This window comes from Primulina eburnea, chromosome 2 (genome assembly GCF_022965805.1).
Source record: "Primulina eburnea isolate SZY01 chromosome 2, ASM2296580v1, whole genome shotgun sequence".
NCBI lineage: Eukaryota > Viridiplantae > Streptophyta > Magnoliopsida > Lamiales > Gesneriaceae > Primulina > Primulina eburnea.
The window spans coordinates 47,255,738-47,275,430 of record NC_133102.1 but is presented as its reverse complement, the minus strand read 5'-3'; the positions used below and the strand labels follow the sequence as shown (position 1 = coordinate 47,275,430).

Here is a 19,693-nt window from a genome sequence, read left to right as displayed (position 1 = left end):
ATCGAAATATGAGCAGAATTCTAATCTATTAAATAGCATAAAACAGCTATATTTGTTAAACCAAAGATATATAGAACTCTAACATAAATAGTTCCACAATTTAGCTCGATGAGAGTGTAATATTGTCCGACAAATGTCCTGAATTCAAGAGCTCTAAATAAATCTAATATGGGCGTGAAACCGATTCCTACGATATTGGCCAGCAGAGAAACACAAGAACAAGTTGCACCAAGAACAAGCTTCAGTGAAAGTACAGTTATGTGTAAGACTCCATCGAAGAAACTACTGCAGAATATATTCATTCAGGGGCAGGCAGCAAGTTGCTTATCAATTTTGAGTAACGATAGAACTGCACAGACAATTATGTGGCGTAATAAGCAGTTAGATGTGCAAAAATAAAAGTGGAAATGAAAATATATTTAAAAATCCTTATTAATCGCGACGAAACAATGCCGCATCAGGTGATGTACGGTAGAGTAGCCTAGTTTATTTCCAGAAGTGTTGAGTTATATTCTGCATTAATGATAGATGGATTTGCATCGGGGTTGCGACAAACCACTTGGTTTATGAAAGATGTGGTGTATCGTTTTGTATAATCTTTTACCGGAAACAAAAGCAGTAGAAAGATATAAATAACAGATGCATCAGTTTAAACATAAGAGTATCTTGTACCTCGGTCAAAATTTCATCATATTTTTGGCTTAATTCTTGCATTTTAGCTCCATCATCCTCCTTAACAGAACTGATCTTTGAAACTATAGCATCTGCCTGAAAAAACTCCGAGGCAATTAAGCATTGACACTCAGAACCACTTTATTGGTATACTGACTGAACTAGAAAAGTAAAACATTAATAATACCTCAGCGACCATGAGCTCTACTTGTCTTTGTCTTGATTCCAAATCACGTCTGTTTGATTCAACTTCCAACTTCACATTACTTAATTCTTTGCCTACCTCCTCATGGTTAAGAGCTCTCTCCTTCTCAAGCTGCCTTTTATTTTCTTTCGACTGGTCCACTGGAAAACATTTTCGACTTAGAAACCACATGAAGTACAGAACACAACAATTCAAATTAGTCAAACCATCGCTACCTTTTGCTTGCAATTCAACAAGTTTGGCTTCAAGCGACTTATTTAACACTCCATCATCACCGAGCTTACTTTTGAGAACCTTCACATCTTTCTCAACTGTCTTGCCAGAGTTCACCTGTTAAAGGCCAAGATAGCAAAGACTAAAAATTTCACATCAAAATAAGAGATTGCATTTGTCCTGTGGGAAGGAAAGTATTTTGGTCTTGTCCTTTGGATTTCTCAACCATTAATGAAGAAAAACAATTGAAGGGAGGAGAACAAGAATATCATTGATGCAAAGATTAGATGAAGTATTGACAAACCTGCTCCTGTATGGCTTGCATCTGAGCCAAGTGCTTATACAATTTCTTGCAAGCCTGACGGTCATTTGATTACTATTGATCAGGTAATTTTTTTCAAAAAGGAACTAAAATCATAAATTAACAATTTATAAAATGCCAGCAAGCAAACATACACGTGAGTATCAAGGTCACATATGCAATTTAATATTAAAATGAAAAATACCTTAGAATATGCCTCAACCATAGTAGTCTTATCCCGATACAATTGAATCGCTGCTCTTTCAGCATCTTTTGTTTCAGTTTTAATCAACTTTTTCTCTTCTACAGCCCTCTGTCATTTAAAGAAATGAATTAGTGATAAAATAAAAATAATGAAGCCAAACCAACGGATGAAAATGTAAGGTTAAAATAAATGCAATGCAACCATCCCAATTGAATCTCATTTCGTCAAGAATGATGAGCATGGTAAATGGTAGATTAGACGAGGGAAAGGAAACAAGAAGGATGAGTACGGTAAATAAGACAAGGGGAACACACAAATAATTTCCATTTAGGCAATATCTTCAAAAAAACTTTATACTGAAGGTCTTCAATAAAATGATTAATGTACATATATAAAAGAGGAGAGCTCAAATTCAGGATGAGGAATGATCATGTCATGCTTAATCACAAGTAACACTTTTTATTAAAAATATCCATGATTCAAGATAAACGTAGAAGAAAGCTTCCAAAAATAGGCTAATATGTAAAATGGCACAAGGAAAACGTGTTCAGAACTCTCAGAAGCCACATGGCAACAGCTCAAGGCCACAACAGATGATAATGTCTAGGAAAAATTGGTGCATGGTTTTCGTGTTAAATCCTTCAATGCATGAGAACATTTCTCATTCCACACCACTAAACATCATTCTGCTTTACTTAATATCATCCGGAGTGAGGACCTCTGACTAAGCAAAGTTAACGATAAGACTATACAGACAAAGACACGACACAGTAAATGGCAGCACCACTATCAATACTCTTATGTCCTTTCAAGCATCATTTGTGCAATTGTGCCAAATAGAAAAAAATTCCAAGAGAGTTGCAGGGTCTTCGTCAACCTCATCCTGCATCACGCAGCCCAAGTATAGCTACCCCATTCTCCTACAGGAAGGATCCGCTAAAGTGTTTTGTCCGGATTATTTTTGTCCTGAATGAGTGGAGCCCGGATAAAAATTTCTAGCAATCTCTTATAGAAATCATGTGTTCCCTGAATCTGGCTGCAGAACTCCACATGTTTAGACGGCAAGAAAAAGATTCATACCTGAAGCTTGTCCGGTGACTGGACTATTTTAGATCGTAAATTTGCATTTTCTTGGACACATTGGACCAATGCGAATTCAGCATTAGAGATCTGTCAAATGTAAAAAAAATCGAAATCATACTGGCCATGCATGTAACTTATATTATTTGAAGAAAACGAAAATTCATATCAAACAACCAGAATCTTGGCATGAAATTAGAACTTCCAAAAAAAGATAGATAAACATTACATCAACAGTCAAACCTTCTCATCACTTTCTTTGGCCTTATCCTTCAATTTTTTAGTAGAAGCCTTCAAGGACCTTTGGTGAGTATTAAGACTTGAAACATTCTGACGCAATTCATTGACTTTAGAGTTTACTTCTTGAACAAGTGGCAACTCCTTTTGTCTAGACTCCTCGCATTCTGATATCTCCGCATTCAACTGATGTGGGATATTAAGAAATAATTCAAATTGGAATAACAGGGGAAAAAAACCACACTAGAACAAAGCGGGAAGGCTAGATACACACTCACTCGAGTACCTGGGAAATTCTTGCTTCCGCAGCTAGTTTACGCTCTTCAAAAAGATTAAAATCACTTCCAAGAGGATTCAATAGATTTATCTTAGTCTCTCTGCATCACAAAACGTAAAATGAGAAACTAGAAAGATGGTCCATTTTCTGAAAGAAAAAACACCAGTCGAAGAACCTAGATTTCTTTTGTCACCTATGGAGATAGAAATTGAGCAGTGCACTGAGAAAGTGCTCGGTGCGATCGGGCTCTGGCTTTATCAAGTCCTTTGGCGTGAAGGATTTGGGGCAGTTGATGGCGGTCACGAGCTCTCGAATCTTGTTGTACAAATTCATGAGCTGAATCGAATGGACATGGGTGTCTGGATTTTCCAACTGCTCAAGAGCACCAAACTCCATCTGCCCATAATCTTCCCTGTGAATTTGAATGTTGCGAAAAATATAAAATCCCATAGGCAGAAGACATAATTTCCTCGTACAAAACACTCTCTTATCCTAGTATCGCGTTTAATTCACCAAATCGGATTGGTGGAACAGAAATTGATAAAATTCGAACAAATTTTGAAAGAAAGTCCAAAATAAACCTTCAATTCCATAGTAAAAACAGTCTACCAGTAAACGTAACTGTCTCAAAGTAAATAATAAAAAATCTACTACAAATATAAAAAAACAACTTATTAAGATTTAGGTTTTGCATTTGCTAACAGTAGAGCATCGACATGGACAAGGATGTGGGTGTAGACATTGCAGATGAAGTCGGGATCGGGGTGGAGGAGGTCGGCTTCGGAGACGGCGGCGATTTGGTTCTCGGCCAGAACCGCGATGATTTCGTGGCGAGGGAGCCTGGGGTATTCAAATTTCGACATTTTTGACCATGAAAGAGATTTCGCGCCTCGATCTCCCCATGTGTGTGCGTATAAAGATTGGGCCTCAAGCGTCTGGCCCTAATTCAGAAGGTTCATTTAAATTGAACTATTGAGATTTAATGTAATTTTTTTAAAATAAAATCTCCAAGATAGTCTATAAATCGAATTATCCAATTTTATTTTATTTTGTCCATTCGAACTATCAAAAACTTAAAAGACTAGTTTGATGATCCAAGTTGGTCAATAATCATTAGTTCGCTTTTTTGACCAACAATATTTCAAGCAAATCAATAACAGAAAGTTCGTTAGCGCGATTTACTTAACGTAATTTGTAGATAACTACATTAGCATGTGACGTATTTAATGCACATCAAAAGATAGACGTTGCGAGCTCCATAGTTTAAAATAAAGTAGTTCGATCAATTACTAATCAAATTTCATGCAAATTGGATTTAGATCAAGAAACTAATTTGTAGCTAGCTATTTGATATATTTATTTATAAGCTTCAAAAAAAGGTGATTGAAACGGCACTCTCCTTTATCCCCATTTCTGCCTCTCAAATCTTGGCATCAATCAGCGCATTACTCTTCCTTGTATATTTTCTCTTCAAAATCCCTTGGCATTCACCTTACAGACTCTTCATGCCATCTCCCACCTGCAAAAAATTTAAGGGTTCCAGCAGCTCATTTCATAGAGCATGTTGAAATCAGCGATGTTTTCGTAAGAGAAACCATAGATTTTCAAACAAAAGTGTATGAAAGATCTTCCATTGGCCCTCAATCTTGTTTACCTCTTCCAGTTCATCAAATCCCACCTGATAAATCTCTAAATCCATCCAAGGCCGAGTATCGAAACCATCCTGTTTACGGTAGGTTCGATCCTGGGTGTAGGGGTAGTGCCCACACCCAGAATCAAGGGATGAGATTCATATCATGGGGAAAAAAAAAATTAAAAAAAATTAAAAATTAAGCCAGAAAAAATTCTGACATTTGGATCTACATCTGCAGGCACTGCCTGTACAGGTAGGGTGAAATAATCCCCTGTTTACTGTCGTAAAAGACACCCTCAAAAAGAACAAAGTTAACCCCAAAAACATCCAATCTTGAAACCAACACAATTTTTTAACCACACCCAAAAAGGGGAGAAAACTTTATATAAATAATCGATATAGAAGGATGATGAGTCAATATTCTACATAGATTTCCCCCCAAATTACTTCAAACCAGCACATAGAATACTTCATATAAAAAGGGAAATGCTGAGGTGGCACGGGCTTATCCTCAATGTCTATTTTTCACCATTAGACGGTGAAAATACACAGGACAGACATTATCACAGACCCGAGAAATCATATCATTTCAAACCTAGGGCAAATGACAACTTAGGTCGAGATTTGTTCTTGCCCAACAATTTCATTTGATTCGCCCGTTCCTCCTCTTCTTGCTTTTTTTTCCTTCGCAGAGCCTCTTCTTTCTTCCGTTGGAGCTCCACCAATTCTTCATAGCGCTCCTCTTCTCTTATCTGCTGCTCTGATGCTTCTCTTCTTTGAGATTCTTCCACCTTCCTCCTGTTCTCTTCCAGTAATTGTTCCAGCTCTTGTTTTTCTCGTCTTGTTTGTTCCTATATACGCTCGTGTATTAGAATTACACACTTTACTAGTAAACAAAGTCAAAGAATAGTCGCATGCAAATGTAAAAGATCACAAAATACACCTGGATGCATCAACCGAGTCAAATTGAATTTCTGAATACTGTTGATCAAGTATCACACAATTATGTGAATTGAGTAAATTACATCAAGAACGATCAGATCAAATGCATTAGTAGTATCTTTGCCGCAAAGAGCGATTTTTACCCCTTTTTAAATAAGTGTATTAAGCCAGATTTCGAAAAGTAGGGGGACAATAAGGGATGACTAAGGTACATTCGTTATATACCTACCTTAAAAAGGAAAGATAAATAACAAGGTTCACAGCTGGCTAGCTTACCAGGCAATCCGGGGAGGAGCTTTCCATCCCCCCGAAGGGTGGCAGCATAGAAATGTTCATTTTCAGTCAACTGAAGAATATAAGCATACCTCTTTCTGACGAGCTTCTGCAAGAGTAGATTCCTTTTCTTTTTCGAGTTGAGCTGCAACCTCAGAAACAAGTTTCTTCCTACCTTCCTTTAGGAGCTCCTCTATTTCAAGGTTCAGTTCCACAGAATACAATCTCTCCTCAACTTTCTTCTGAATTGCCTCCGCTACCCTCTTTGTAGTTTCTTCCTCCACTAATTCTAATTCTGCCTCCTGTTGACGCCTGGAAAGAGGTGAAACTGTCAAATGAAAAACTGCAAATGATCCAACATCAGATGGGTCAGTTCTAAGGATATTATAAGCGTTCAAAGATGGAGATCACTTTTTTTCATAAGGTGTAGAATACGAACAAGATTTCTTAGCAGCTATTGGCCTTCTGATTTTCCGTAATTCATAACTAAAATGAATGACAAACTAACCTCCATGTCGAAAAAGGCATTAGACATTCATGCTTATGCTTTTTAAGCAGACCTCTAACTGATTCCCGATCCAAAATATTTCAGTTTCATATCTGGTGAACAGTAGATTAATGAGGAATCAAAATAAACAATACCAGAAATATCCTCCAATTTATCCTGTCGAGAAGAATGTCAAGTAAATATATAGGTCTTAATGCTAGATTGCTAGTTACAGAAGTACACCAGCACATTTTGTTTAAAGAAAATGCCGGTGTTATTCAGATACAGCACTTCAACAAATAATTCAAGTAATGACAGCAGATCTTGCATTTAACATTAATAAAAATGAACAAAATAGACAAGCTAAGTCTTGATCCACTCAAATAGTCACACTACATATGCTTCTGGGCTACATCTTCATCAAGGATTATCGTAAACACGAACGAACTTCTACAAGATACACGTGTAATAAATAAACTAACAGCCAGGTCAATTCAAGTCCAATATAACGTGAAAACCGAAGGTAGATTTGACTTGCAGCCTAAGCAACCTGACACAGAATTTGTATATAACCCACTGAAAAAGCGTAATAACACTAATAAACATATATATTAATATTCATCGTTTCAACAAAATAATTAATCACAATGGCGTAATGTTGCATTAATGCAGCACAGTTTCTGAAAGAAACTGAATATATAAAGGAGAAAAGGAACAAGAGAATTAATTTCATGCATGTTCTGTGAATCATAATAAAAGTTGCATGTAATTGAAAGAACTGGGAGAAAAGAAAGAGATATCAGCTAAAATAACTCATATTTATTGCAAGCTACATTTACAAAACAATTTAACGACAATCCCATTTTATCATAAGAACCATTCTGAAATAGTGAAGGATAAACATAGATAGGATCAAGAAACGGATTCAAGGATCAACAAACAAACGAGAAAGCGAAGATTCTCAAAAACCGAAAACAAATTGCATAAGCTGATAAGAGGGTATAGATTATTAAAACTAACTCCCTCCCCACAAAATAACCAAAATCTACCATTAGATTCACATATTATTGACAGAAGAATTAATTCGAGATTTTAACAAGAGAAAATAAGAAGATAAAGAGGACACACTTCTCAATTACTACAAGGAAGTTTCAAAACTCATGACAAGTATCAAGATAAGAAATATAAAGTGCTGCCAATGACTTGGATGTCTATAGGTAAAGCAATTAGTTTCTGCCATTGACTCAGATGTTTACAGGTAACGCGATTTGTGTGTCTTCCACAATCAATGTCAAATATTACAAGACAATCAAACTTAGTTGTTATCCATAATAAACAAAACATCATCTGTGAAACCTCTATCTTTGGGAGAAACATTGGATAGAAATGATTGTTTATATTAAAAGGTCAAGGAAATGGTTGAAGATGTGTTCACTCACACGGTGCATCAAAAACTTCCATCTAGCAAGAAGTTAAATATTACCTGAAATTGTGTTGCTTCTACAGCGATCAAAAAGAGAAACAAAAAAATGATTCATATTAAAGTTAATTAAATGGTTTAAGCAAAATACCACTCCCGGAACAGCCATAAATTGTAATTTCTTCCATTGCAACTAAACATAATAATTCATAATTCTTATTGTCAATCACGAGTTTGTGCAGTCATAAAAGTGTCCAGAATTCCATGCAAGCATAGACAACGGTAAAAAAATTAACATCAACCAAAAAGTGTAATAAGGAGAAGAACGGGAGAAAGGTCTGAAAGCTGATAATGATACCTCTTCTTTTCCTCTTCTTCTCTTAACTTTTCACTTGCATCTTTCGTCTCTTTTGAACCAGAGATTACACTGGGAGAAACATTTAAGGAAGATACAGAGTTACTATTTTTCTGTTGTCTTTCATTGCCCTTCAATGTAGGAGATCGACTTTTATGGCGATTTTTAGTGCGGGAGCGACTTCTGTGACGTTCATAAGATAATGAACGACTTCGCCATCTGTAAAATACAATAAAACAGGTGACCTTGAAGTAAAAAGAATGGTCCCTACATGTTTCTGATTATGCTCTTTCAAGACCCTGCGCGCAATACAGAAAGCATATGCAGTTACCTCAAATATTGCAAAGAATAAACTGTGTGCACCATCTTTTATCATTAGAAACTGCTAATATCACAATCGAGCAATGAAAGAACACCACGTCAGCACCCATCACCTGTGGACTTCCCAGATAGAGGGAAGGCATTGTTTTTCTTTTCTAAAACCAACAACGATGTGGACTATCTCCTTCGTATTTAGTTAAAATAATGGTCTTTTGAGAGAATCTCCATCATTCACAGCATTAACTATGACAATATACGGTTTAGAAGTTTTTATCGAACTGACAAAAAATTAAACAAGACTTGAACAAGGGCGACAGTCATCAACTCAACAACCACAAGCATGTAGCATATCAAGGTGCTGATGGAAGGCGAAAACTCTCATAGGCAGAAATTGCACATGGAACACCAAAGTTAGAAATTCCATAGGCAGCCTGTAACTTCATCTAAAAAAACAATATGAAGTTTATCATATAAAATTTAAGACAGTTCAAGACATTATCACCCAGAAAAGTTTCTCGGGTGGTTAGAAAACTTTACAAAAGAGATAAAAATTTGCTATTAAAGTGAAGGCTTCAAAAATCAAATATCACATATACTGCATGCTAGAATGACAAGAGGCCAAATTCAAAATTTTAAAAAAAATGACAAGACCTCTGAATATTTAAAGACAGACTAGCTGTATCAATCATTTTTTATGCACTAACTGAACATTTACAGCTAATTTCAACTATAAATATATAAGCAAATAGGTTACTCTATTATTCCAAGGGAAGAAACTCGTGATTCATTCAATCCTAAATCAACATTCGAAACCATTCCTTAACACATAAAACACCACTGTTTCAAAAAACTTTAAGGTTGTTTTCCCTAAAATACTTGAAAAACTTTTGAGCTACCACTAGGGTACCCCAAAACGATAGTTAGATATTCATCAGAAAGTATTTGGTGCCTCTTCGTCCGTAAATAAGGATAAACCTATTATAGAGAAATCGAAATAACCAATAAATATGGAGCAAGTACGAGTAAAAAGGGTATCACCTGCTCCGAGAATAAGGAGATCGGTTTCTGTCTCTGCGGCTGCGACGGCCAAACCTAACCGGTGATGGTGACGGAGAGTATCTCCTCCGATGCAACGGCGACCTAGATATGTCCCTATCTCTACCCATCCGAAAGATACCACTCAGTGACGCGAACAAAATCACTTACTCGTCTGCAATATCAAACACAGATTTAAAGACAGAAATACAAAAGGACACCCGCAACTTGTCGTAATTTTCGTAAGTATTAATGGCTTTCTCGATTTTTAACAGTCAATTCAATACAAAATTAGATCAACAACCTGTCACAAAATAACAAAAGATATGGGTTCAATTAAAACACCGTGTTTTAAAGAAAAGCAAGAACGAACCCTAACAATAATTGGGAAATTTTTGAGGAAGAAATCCACAATTTGGAGAAAAGAATTACCAGAGAGGAGCGATTCGGTAGAAGATTGACACAGGACACGAGTGACGCGAATTGGGCTGCGAAGCCGGACCCAATATTATATTTATTAGTGGATTTCCAGAACAGAACCCGGTCCTTTTAATTGAATTCGTATTGTAATATTTAACCAACAAAATATATATCTTATCTTACACAAGTTTTTGTAATTATTATAACTAGATTTTGAATTCGATATCTCGTTTTAAACATGAAATTTTGATATTATATGATCTACAAATCATTTGTTGATTAACAACATTTCAATATCTTTTAACATTCCATTTTTTTTATACTCTATCAATGTTTATTTAATAAAATTCAATAGTCAACTTTTAAAAAAAGTTTTGGACTAGGTATATGCCAACCATATCCGAATAAGAAAATCGATTAACTGGATTCGGTATATACACATCTAGTGGTGACAATGGGACGAGACGAGACGAGACGGGGAATTCTTGCCCTGATCATGGTTTTCTAATCGGGGGATTAATTCTTCATCAAACCACATTCGGTTCTATCTAATTGGCCTGAATATTCTCATCTCGGTTTTATGGACATTAAATCGTTGTTTTAATTCTCATCCTCGTTTCAAATAATCTAAAAACGGTAATGAGATGGATCAGATTTGTCATCATCATCCCGATTTGACGTGAATTAAATCATTATCCACGTCAGTGCTTCAAAATCGGCTGAATTAACACACACAAAAAAGTCTTCAAATTCTCTTAAAAAATATTGATACAATAATCTAATTACATATATTAAAACTAATATTACTTAAACAATACGAAATTTTATAATTCATAGTTTTAATAATAATAAAAAAGTTAATACCACGTAATTAGAATGAATTAACGAGTTGGATAATTAAATTTAAATGTTGTCAAAAACTTGTGTGAAACGATTTCACGGGTCGTATTTTGTTAGACAGATCTCTTATTTGGGTCATCTATGAAAAAGTATTATTTTTTATGCCAAGAGTATTACTTTTTATTGTGAATATCGACTCGTCTCACAGATAAAGATTCGTGAAACCGTCTCACTCAAATTCTTATACCTCCTCGATTTGCTTCAGAAATTTGAAAAATCTCAAAACCCATCTCATTTTGGGTTTTTACTAGAGAAAAAATTGTCATCCATATATACATCATGTAATCCTAGATTGACCTCGTATTTATTTTGCTAATTTCAAACATTAGGGAAACTATTTTTTCGAAGTAAACAGTTACTTTACCCGGCACAAGAGATCAAATCGTTACATGTAAGACTTACCATATTTTAATTTTGCCAGATATGAGTTCAGTCAGATTTATTAATTGAAACCTTATCACTGTTCATATACCATTCAAAAATAATTTAAAAAACCAGAATCCCTTATTATTATTCATCAACCTTCATACACAACGGAGCAAAAATGATCAACTCAACTGAGTGAATAGTTCAGGCAAGTATCAGACAATCCTACACTCACGGTCCATGTAAATAAATAAACGAATCCAAATATGTTTCAATCATACAACAGCTGCTGAATAAAGCGACAAAACGAATGAAGTAGCATGTCAAATGCCAACACTCTTGCGCTCAAGAAAATACGAAAGGTCTCACACACCACACAGCTGAAACTATAACATGGTCAACATCGCATGTGCACGGGAGCTCAAATGCATTTTAATTCATAGAAACGCGTCTTTTTCAAGCAGTTTTAGCACCTCGTCTTGGGTATTTAGTTTAGCAACGTCTATAGGTGTCTTCCCGTCCAAGTTCTGAAGTGTGCTGCAAGAATGAAAGGGAAAAGAAGCTGGTTTACCAGAATGTCTGCATAGCAAGGCAAAAATGCATATGTATTGAAAGAGGCTTACACAGCAGCGCCGTTTTTCAACAGAAGCTCGACACAGTCTTGCCTGCCATAGCCCGCGGCATAATGGAGAGGGGTGTTCTTGTTCTTATCCAAAGCATCTACCTTTGCCCCGGCATCAAGAAGAATTTGAGCGCACTTGACCTGAAAATGGAAGATTAATTCAGCTTTCAGACTTATGGAGAGATAAGTAACGAGTGGTGAGATCTCTCCATGAAATGGTACAAAACTACTTGGCAGCACCACTAAGGCCAAAAAAGAAAAAAAAATGAACAAATAAGAAAGGCACACGGGGAGACGGAAACAACATAAAAGAAGCAAAATAAATAATTAAAAGCAGTAGCACACGAGAGATATGGTATAAAGAAAATGTGAGGTTCATGGATAAAAAATAAGTTCAGTGAACGAGAAAGAAGATACCAGAAGCTAATTATCTCTCGTTTTATTTGAACTTCCAAGAGCTTGCAGAGAAGGTCAAATTACTTCAAATAAAGCTTATTTTACCAGACATTATATACCTCGCCATATCCACATGCAAAATGTAAAGCAGTTCTTCCCTCAGAGTCTTCTTCATCTTTATCAGCACCATCAGCTAGTGCCTTTTTCAAACCCTAGTTTACACAAAAGCAAATTTAAACGAATTGGTGTTATAAATTTTTCCATGCATTCGACAGTTAATGTTTAATAATGACAAGAAGCAAAAGAACTCGGATATTTCAGCAAATCGATTGGAAAAGTTTCAGGCGCAATCTTTGCAAAAACCTTATAATTAGTGAGAAAGTGCCAACAAATACTTTCAGGCGCCCAGTTATGTAATCATGTTTAAGTGCAATACATACGGCTTGGAAATGGTACCTCAACATCACCAACACTAGCAGTATGGTGAACAATAGATTCTTCTTCATTAATTTCATCGGTTTCGTCTTCACCAGCATCATCACCAGCAGATGTGGCAGCTTCTCCAACAACTGCAAATCCCATTGCTTCGCTCAACTTTTGGAGTACCTCTTTATCATTCCAGTACCTGATCATATTCACATAGCATCATAGAACCAAATTTAAACGAGTTCTCCCCCATTTGTAGCGTATTTTTTTCCTTTTAGAGGCCGATAAAGTCAAAATTTCACATCTGGGTCACGTCGTGTGTGTCTCATTATGCACAAAGGGAAAATACCAAGTAGAATTAGAATTATGCATAATCTATTAACCAGATGCAGAATCACCAACTAGAAAATGAAAAGACTAATTACATACTTATAAAACCCATTAATTCTTTAGATTGATTTTTGAAGTTCCAAGGGTCAAATCAAAGTTCTTTAAATATTACATGACAATGGGGTTTACTATATATGCAACCAGAAAGTAATGTTCTCCTGAGATCCTTGATATCCTTTATGCCCAACATGATATTTTTAAGAGCCTACCACAAAGCATAAAAACAAGAGTCTAGAACAATATTAATACGGAACCCACACATGTGTAGCATGTAGCTAAAATAATTTAACTTATTATGTTTATATTTATATATAAGATACGATATGGCTAGGATACGACAATCATTAAAATATATATAAATATTATATATATTTATATAAATTTAATATTGAAAAGTAAACATTATAGAGATATATGTAGTATTTCATTAATCATAATATCTTAAGTACAAAATATTAAATGTAAAATCCATCTTAAGCAAGTAAAAAAAAATCAAACATCCATGTCGGTTGAATTGAGTGCCGCTTGAGCAGAAATGGAATGAAAGAGAAGGACAAATGTATCTAGGGATTTAAAAGCCCAGCCCAATTTATTTTAAATTATTTTCCTTTTAGTCCCTAGAATTTTTAAGTTTTTTTAATTAACACCTAAAACTTTTAAATATTTGCAATTTTGCCCAAACGTATCAACGCCGTATCCATGGCGTGTCCTCGCCGTGTCCAAAACGTATCCGGCTGATCAACCCTAAACAAAGTCAACGATACGGATTTTGAGGGATGTCGGATACGTATCCGTGTCGTATCCGTATCCGATACTTTAAAAAAAAATAAGATATCCGTGCTACATAGGATATATCCCAATAGCTAGGGAAAAAAAGTTGCAAACATAAGCGATTTATTTGACTGGAGGATAATTCAATGATCTGACCAATTCAGATTATTATTTGGTCAATAAATTCAGCATGTGTTCAGTAACATTTCTTCATAATGTTAGTATACATGATGCTCTTCAATATGTATTCAGTAACATCATGGAAAAGTATCATGTTAAACCAAAATATCATTAGCTATAATCCCATGAATGAAAGGATAACTGAGAAAGGTGATTACTTCATCATAGCAGCAGGACCACCAGTCTCAATCTCTTCCAATATAGGCTTTAATGATGGATCTTCCTTGATTTGAGACATTCGTTCTTCGAGTTGGCCTTTATTAGCTGGATTTGTCAAACCCTCAAGCATGCCAGACATGGCCGGATCCTGTAGAAAAAGTGAGAACAGCACACAAGTTCATGCGACCGTGTTTAAACTTATACCCTACAACAAAACCAGAACTATCAAACCAAAAAATACCTGCAGCATTGCAGTACCGAGCTTCTCAGCCATGGTCATAAATTGAGGGTTTTGCATAACATTTTGCATTGTAGCATAATATTGTTGTGAGTCAAAGTTGGGGATACCATTTTCAACCGTAGCACCATGAAAGGTTTTCTGCAGCTGCTCCGCCATTTGAGTAAATGAAGGATCTTTAGCTATCTGTTCTGCTAATTCCTTGATGCTTGGGTCCTACACAGAGAACATAATTTAATATACTAGACAAGGGAAAAACTAAATAACTTTGAACTGTCTTTCAGAAATAATGATGTTGACGTACATGCTCAAAATGTCTTAGTCCAGTAAAAACTGATGTTTTAGAAATTGCAATTCCAAATTTGAATAAAACCCAAAACAAATAACACATCTGTCTAACTTCATCCCTCACATCTTGAACAGATTTATATGTATGTATGTGTGTATGTATGCACACACACACACACTAATAATATATCACAACATAAGAAAACACTATTGAGTGGACAATGAAAAATGGAAAATCCTATTGACAAACAATACAAGTGGGAAAAAATCAGAAAGAAACAATATTGGATATGAAACATTGACTCGAAAATATTGAGCAAGGAAAAAAACAAAGCATATTTGTCTTCACCAAAATTGTATTACCACCAGGCAGCACTGAATTTATCATGATGTTATGAATTTAAGGACTCAAAGACATTCTAGTCTGAGACATACAAAAGAGAGAGAGTTTACATTCATAAGTCCTGTCATGGCTGAGAAATCAAATGGATTTGGCATTCCAGCAAATGAAGCAGGGGTAATTCTCTGCCCAGGTGGAGAGTCCGCAGATGCTGAGGCAGCAGGAGCTTTACTCTCAGTTGCATCAGACTTTTCTATAAAGCATGAGAAAAAGCATTTAAAATAGTCCAAACTAATTAGTTAACCATTATCGAGGGAGAACTGAACATATATTCACCTTAAACAAAAAACAAGAACACGCAATTTTCTTCCCCTTTATAAAACATCCTAATATCGGATTTAAGTTAAATACGTACTAAAAGGCTTCAACTTCAGTAAAAGAGAAAAAGAGACAATTGAACAAGGGAAAAAGAAGTTTTCCCAGTCAAAGTAGCATCATCCCCAATCTCACCACAGCTTCAATCCCTTCACCACAATTTTTTTCCCCAGAAAGCAAAAACCACCACGGGTAATACACACTGGAATCAACCATGTTCCTGACAAATCATATTTCACAAATTGCAAAACAGAATTTTAAAACATTCTGAGAAAGTAACTGCTCCAAATATTTGATAACATGCTTAATGTACACTACTGCAGAGTAATGTCATATGGGCGGAAAGCGAAATTTTCACCGCAATCATACCTCCACGCAAAGAACAGTCCATTGAAGCAGTTCCAATATCATCAATAATATAGAGTCCAGAAAATCAGCATTTTAGTTCATGTTTATTCCCAATTTTCACAGGTAAACAACACATCCAAATACACATAATCAACAACTTCACAAATTTAAGTAACAGCAACAGGAAACAGACGCCTACCCTCTTTAGAAACCGGAGGAGTTTTCACGGCCTGCAAAACCCACCAGCGAAGGAAACACAAAAAGTAATTAAATATCATCAACAAAAACACCAATGAACATACAAAAAAACATAAACTATAATCCAACAGAATTAAACGACAATTAAAACAATTAAATAACTCTATAACGAGTAACAAAAAGACTTAAAATTTCCACGAATAAAACAACCCAACACGACACAGTAGAAACTGAAAGATCTAACCGAAAAAAAATGACAACAATAACCAAGTAATCGATTCTGCAACAGTACCTGAGACATGATGAAAAAAGGGTGTTCCAGAAAAGCTGGCCTGGAATCGGAACAGAGTTCTAGTAAAGGTAAATAGTAATGAGGGGATTACGAGTCAGGAAGCGAGTGGGCCACCTATATCCTCATCTTCTGGCGAAATGAATGGCACACATATATATCTCTTGCTCGTTGCTGCTTCTCTCTCCGTTGCCATTTTTGGACTGGAGCTGACAGTTCACATTGGGCTTCACACAACAGCCCACCTCACCAATATTATATTTTTATCCCGTGGATTTATTTTCATTTTTTATTTTTTTTTTAATATTTTACGTAATTGGTAGAATTGCAATTTGATCCGGTTTGCTTTTTGTGATTTTTTGTCTTATGTATTATTATTTCTGAATTTTTTTTACTTTTTTACGGTTTTTAAATTTTTTTTACCAGGAATGTTATATGTTGTGTTAACACCTCCCATCAGAAAAAGAAATGAAAATTGATTAAAAATAAAATAAAAATAACATGATAAAATCGAAATTTAATTTAAAAAAAATTAAATTTCCCTTGTAGAATTTGTTAAAAACACAAATAATAACTGTTTTTTATTTTTATTATTAAAATGTATATAAATTTTAGATTATAAACACATAACAAATTAAATATATATATAAATTTAGTTCCTTTTTACGTAAACACAAAAAACATACGACATCACAAAACTAGACTACCGGCCACAACGCACAGATGTACCGTGATTCTTGCACAAACCACCCCCGCAGTTAGATGGCATGGACTAGGACTTGCGGATGGATGGGAGGCAACGCAGTTTAAAATGTTGGAAGAATATACTGTTTCACGTGATCTAGTGGAGTTGGATCTATCCTAAATATTTCGATCATTTGTTTCTCTGGGTTTTTTTTCAAGAAATGAGTGGCAGAGATTCAAAGGACAATACAGATGGATTTCAGACTCGGAACCACGAATTTCACACTTTAATTTTCCACTTCCCTTACAAAATGTAGAAAATAAATTCATGTACGTAAATTGCAAACCCCAACAAGAATGATCCATCATCCATCAAGAAAATTATAGTACACCGATAATTAAACAGTAACAAACCCCACGCGATCGAGCTATATATATTCTATGCAGGATGAATCTTGTTAGAGTTATTCGAGACCGTCTTCGCCGCAGACTTCATCGAAGCAGTAGCGGAACCAACCGCAGCTTCGATATACTTGGTTGCAGCGAAATCCGCAGCCTTCTCCAGATTCTTCCCCAATTTTCTCGCACTATCGGCCACGTTGATCAAGCTGCTGTACTCTGATTTGCATAGGGTGTCCATCTCCTCCTCGAACCGCTCGAATTCGGCCATGGCCTCCTCCATGGCCTCCTCCAGGTACTCCTCGGATTCCTTGATGTATGATTCGGACCGCGCTAGCTCGTTCCCATGGTCGAGTTCTTGGCTGGCCCAGGCTTTGTAGGCCTCGAGCTCGAAGAGTTTCATCAGATCTTCGATGGTGGAGGGGTCGAAGTTCTTGTCTTGGAGGGCTTGACCGGAGAGAAAAGCGAATTCGGAGAAGAGGGCTTCCATTTCTTTGCTATTTCCTTGGTTAGACACTTAGACTAGAGTAGATTTGGTTGCAGCAGAAGAATCAATCGTAAGAAGAGACGTTACACCTAAATTTTATTAGCAATATATGTAGCGTGTACGTAGATGTCCCTTTCATTTTACTATTCTTATATTATTTTATGTGTAATAATTTTTGTATATTAATTTTCATAATAAAAAGGTAAAAAGGGATCAAAGTTTAACTATTCGATAATAAAGTATGACAAATAAATTGTTAACTTTCAACAAGGCAAGTAGGCCGATTGGTGACTTCGTCAAACATTTTGAAGGTTAAGTTTGAAAATAAAAATTTGTTTTACCATTTATTTTTAATAAACTATAACTTTTTACCATCAATATTATACCGAGTTTCAGTGATATAAAGGTGATTGATTCCAAAAAAAATATATATATATATACCGTGAGAAAAAAGACAATATGAATCAAAACTTATTGGATTATTAATAGACAACTAGTGGACCGATACACGCGTTGCGTGCTTGTATAATATTTTTTTATAATTTATTTGATTTATATTTAAATGAAAATCAAAATATAATTATAAGAAATAACGAAGAACTACACTGTAATTTTGATATATAAATTAAAAAATAAATTGAAAAAATTAAAAAATAAACAAATGACCTCGATAGAATTTGACAAATAACCTAAATCATAAAAACCAAAGACTCTATCCATTTTAGTACATATAACTTACATTAAAATTTTAACATTTTATTAATATATATTTATTAAAACAGATCATGTCACTAAAATTAGTTACTTTAAATATCACAAACTTAATAAAATAGCATATGAGAGTGAATTAGAGATAAACAGGCTTATCTCCATCGTTGTAGGGAATCTAGACTAGTGGCTGAGTGGAACAAGTAAAGCTAGCGGTCCCTTTTGTCAACCACATTGGCTACTTTTATTGATCAATTATTTTCGTGTTTAGTAGCTTCTTGGAACTTCTTAGAGTGAGATACATTTATTTAATTCGATCACTTATATCATCATCTTTCGTGATTTCTCATCTCAAAATAATAAAACAAAATGAATGAATTGATTAAAAAAAAAGTTTGGTCACCTTAATTTTAATAAACGCAATCATGCATCTCATCACGAAACATTTCGAAGAAAAAAAGTCGCGTTTAAAAGTTAATAAGAGTGATGTTGCTGAAATCGGTGATGCTCATTGGGAGGTCGGATTTCACTGGTGGAGCTCGGTTCAAACCTTCGAAGGGTGGTTGGGAGGTCGGATCTTCACCTTGGGAGCTCGGATCAAACACCTCGAAATCAAGAAACACAAACAAGAGTGTTAGAAGGGGGCCGAAAGGTTGTTCCGGCGTAGCCCCTCCGACGCTCAAGTCAGAGAACAAAAAACTGAGAGAGAAATGTGTGTAGAGAGAATGTGAATATATGAATTGAATAAAACAATGAACGGAACCTGGTATTTATAGGAGAACAATAGAGTCCTAGTTTCGCAGATTAGGATCTTCAAAATCTTCGGAAGATTTGATTAGATCTTGCCCAGATTTGATTTAGATATCGTGCCAGATTTAATTAGATCTTTAATGGGCTTTACCTTTCTGGGCTTTGATCTCTGTGGGCTACGCGCTTAATATCTGAGTAAGAGCTCTCGTAGGTATGAGCCCGCCTGAAGCCAGGACCTTATGGGAGCTCGGCAGAGGATCTCCAATCGTCCCGATATTACCTTCTTGGAGGTCGGCTCGGCTT

General features: G+C 35.5%; 4 protein-coding genes across 5 annotated transcripts; all 4 read right to left on the bottom strand.

The window, feature by feature from the left end:
• Window positions 1-55: 55 nt before the first annotated feature.
• On the bottom strand, window positions 56-4,121 carry LOC140823881 (kinetochore protein NUF2 homolog). The gene is made up of 11 exons (XM_073185448.1): window positions 3,893-4,121; window positions 3,384-3,602; window positions 3,200-3,290; window positions 2,920-3,099; window positions 2,677-2,766; window positions 1,597-1,704; window positions 1,395-1,448; window positions 1,093-1,207; window positions 860-1,017; window positions 673-768; window positions 56-349 (listed from the first exon to the last, which is right to left on the bottom strand). Exons 1-11 carry the CDS (start codon window positions 4,051-4,053, stop codon window positions 299-301), a joined length of 1,323 nt encoding a protein of 440 aa, XP_073041549.1. The 5' UTR covers window positions 4,054-4,121; the 3' UTR covers window positions 56-298.
• A 1,069-nt stretch (window positions 4,122-5,190) lies between these two features.
• Window positions 5,191-10,203, bottom strand: LOC140823879 (uncharacterized). Of its 2 annotated transcripts, XM_073185446.1 has the most exons (5): window positions 10,089-10,203; window positions 9,660-9,831; window positions 8,304-8,519; window positions 6,131-6,350; window positions 5,191-5,674 (listed from the first exon to the last, which is right to left on the bottom strand). In XM_073185446.1, exons 2-5 carry the CDS (start codon window positions 9,785-9,787, stop codon window positions 5,408-5,410), a joined length of 831 nt encoding a protein of 276 aa, XP_073041547.1. In that variant the 5' UTR covers window positions 9,788-9,831; window positions 10,089-10,203; the 3' UTR covers window positions 5,191-5,407. The 2 variants fall into 2 exon arrangements, with proteins under 2 accessions (XP_073041547.1, XP_073041548.1); XM_073185447.1 differs by lacking the exon at window positions 10,089-10,203 and having other exon boundaries at window positions 8,632-9,831.
• Window positions 10,204-11,461: 1,258 nt separating this feature from the next.
• Window positions 11,462-16,570, bottom strand: LOC140823878 (ankyrin repeat domain-containing protein 2B-like). The gene is made up of 9 exons (XM_073185445.1): window positions 16,366-16,570; window positions 16,075-16,105; window positions 15,266-15,405; window positions 14,528-14,740; window positions 14,286-14,434; window positions 12,817-12,985; window positions 12,480-12,572; window positions 11,966-12,105; window positions 11,462-11,879 (listed from the first exon to the last, which is right to left on the bottom strand). The coding sequence occupies exons 1-9, from the start codon at window positions 16,372-16,374 to the stop codon at window positions 11,780-11,782; spliced, it is 1,044 nt and encodes a 347-aa protein (XP_073041546.1). The 5' UTR covers window positions 16,375-16,570; the 3' UTR covers window positions 11,462-11,779.
• A 915-nt stretch (window positions 16,571-17,485) lies between these two features.
• LOC140824402 (uncharacterized) lies at window positions 17,486-17,935 on the bottom strand. The gene has a single exon (XM_073185991.1). It carries the CDS (start codon window positions 17,933-17,935, stop codon window positions 17,486-17,488), a length of 450 nt encoding a protein of 149 aa, XP_073042092.1.
• Between the last annotated feature and the right edge of the window lie 1,758 nt (window positions 17,936-19,693).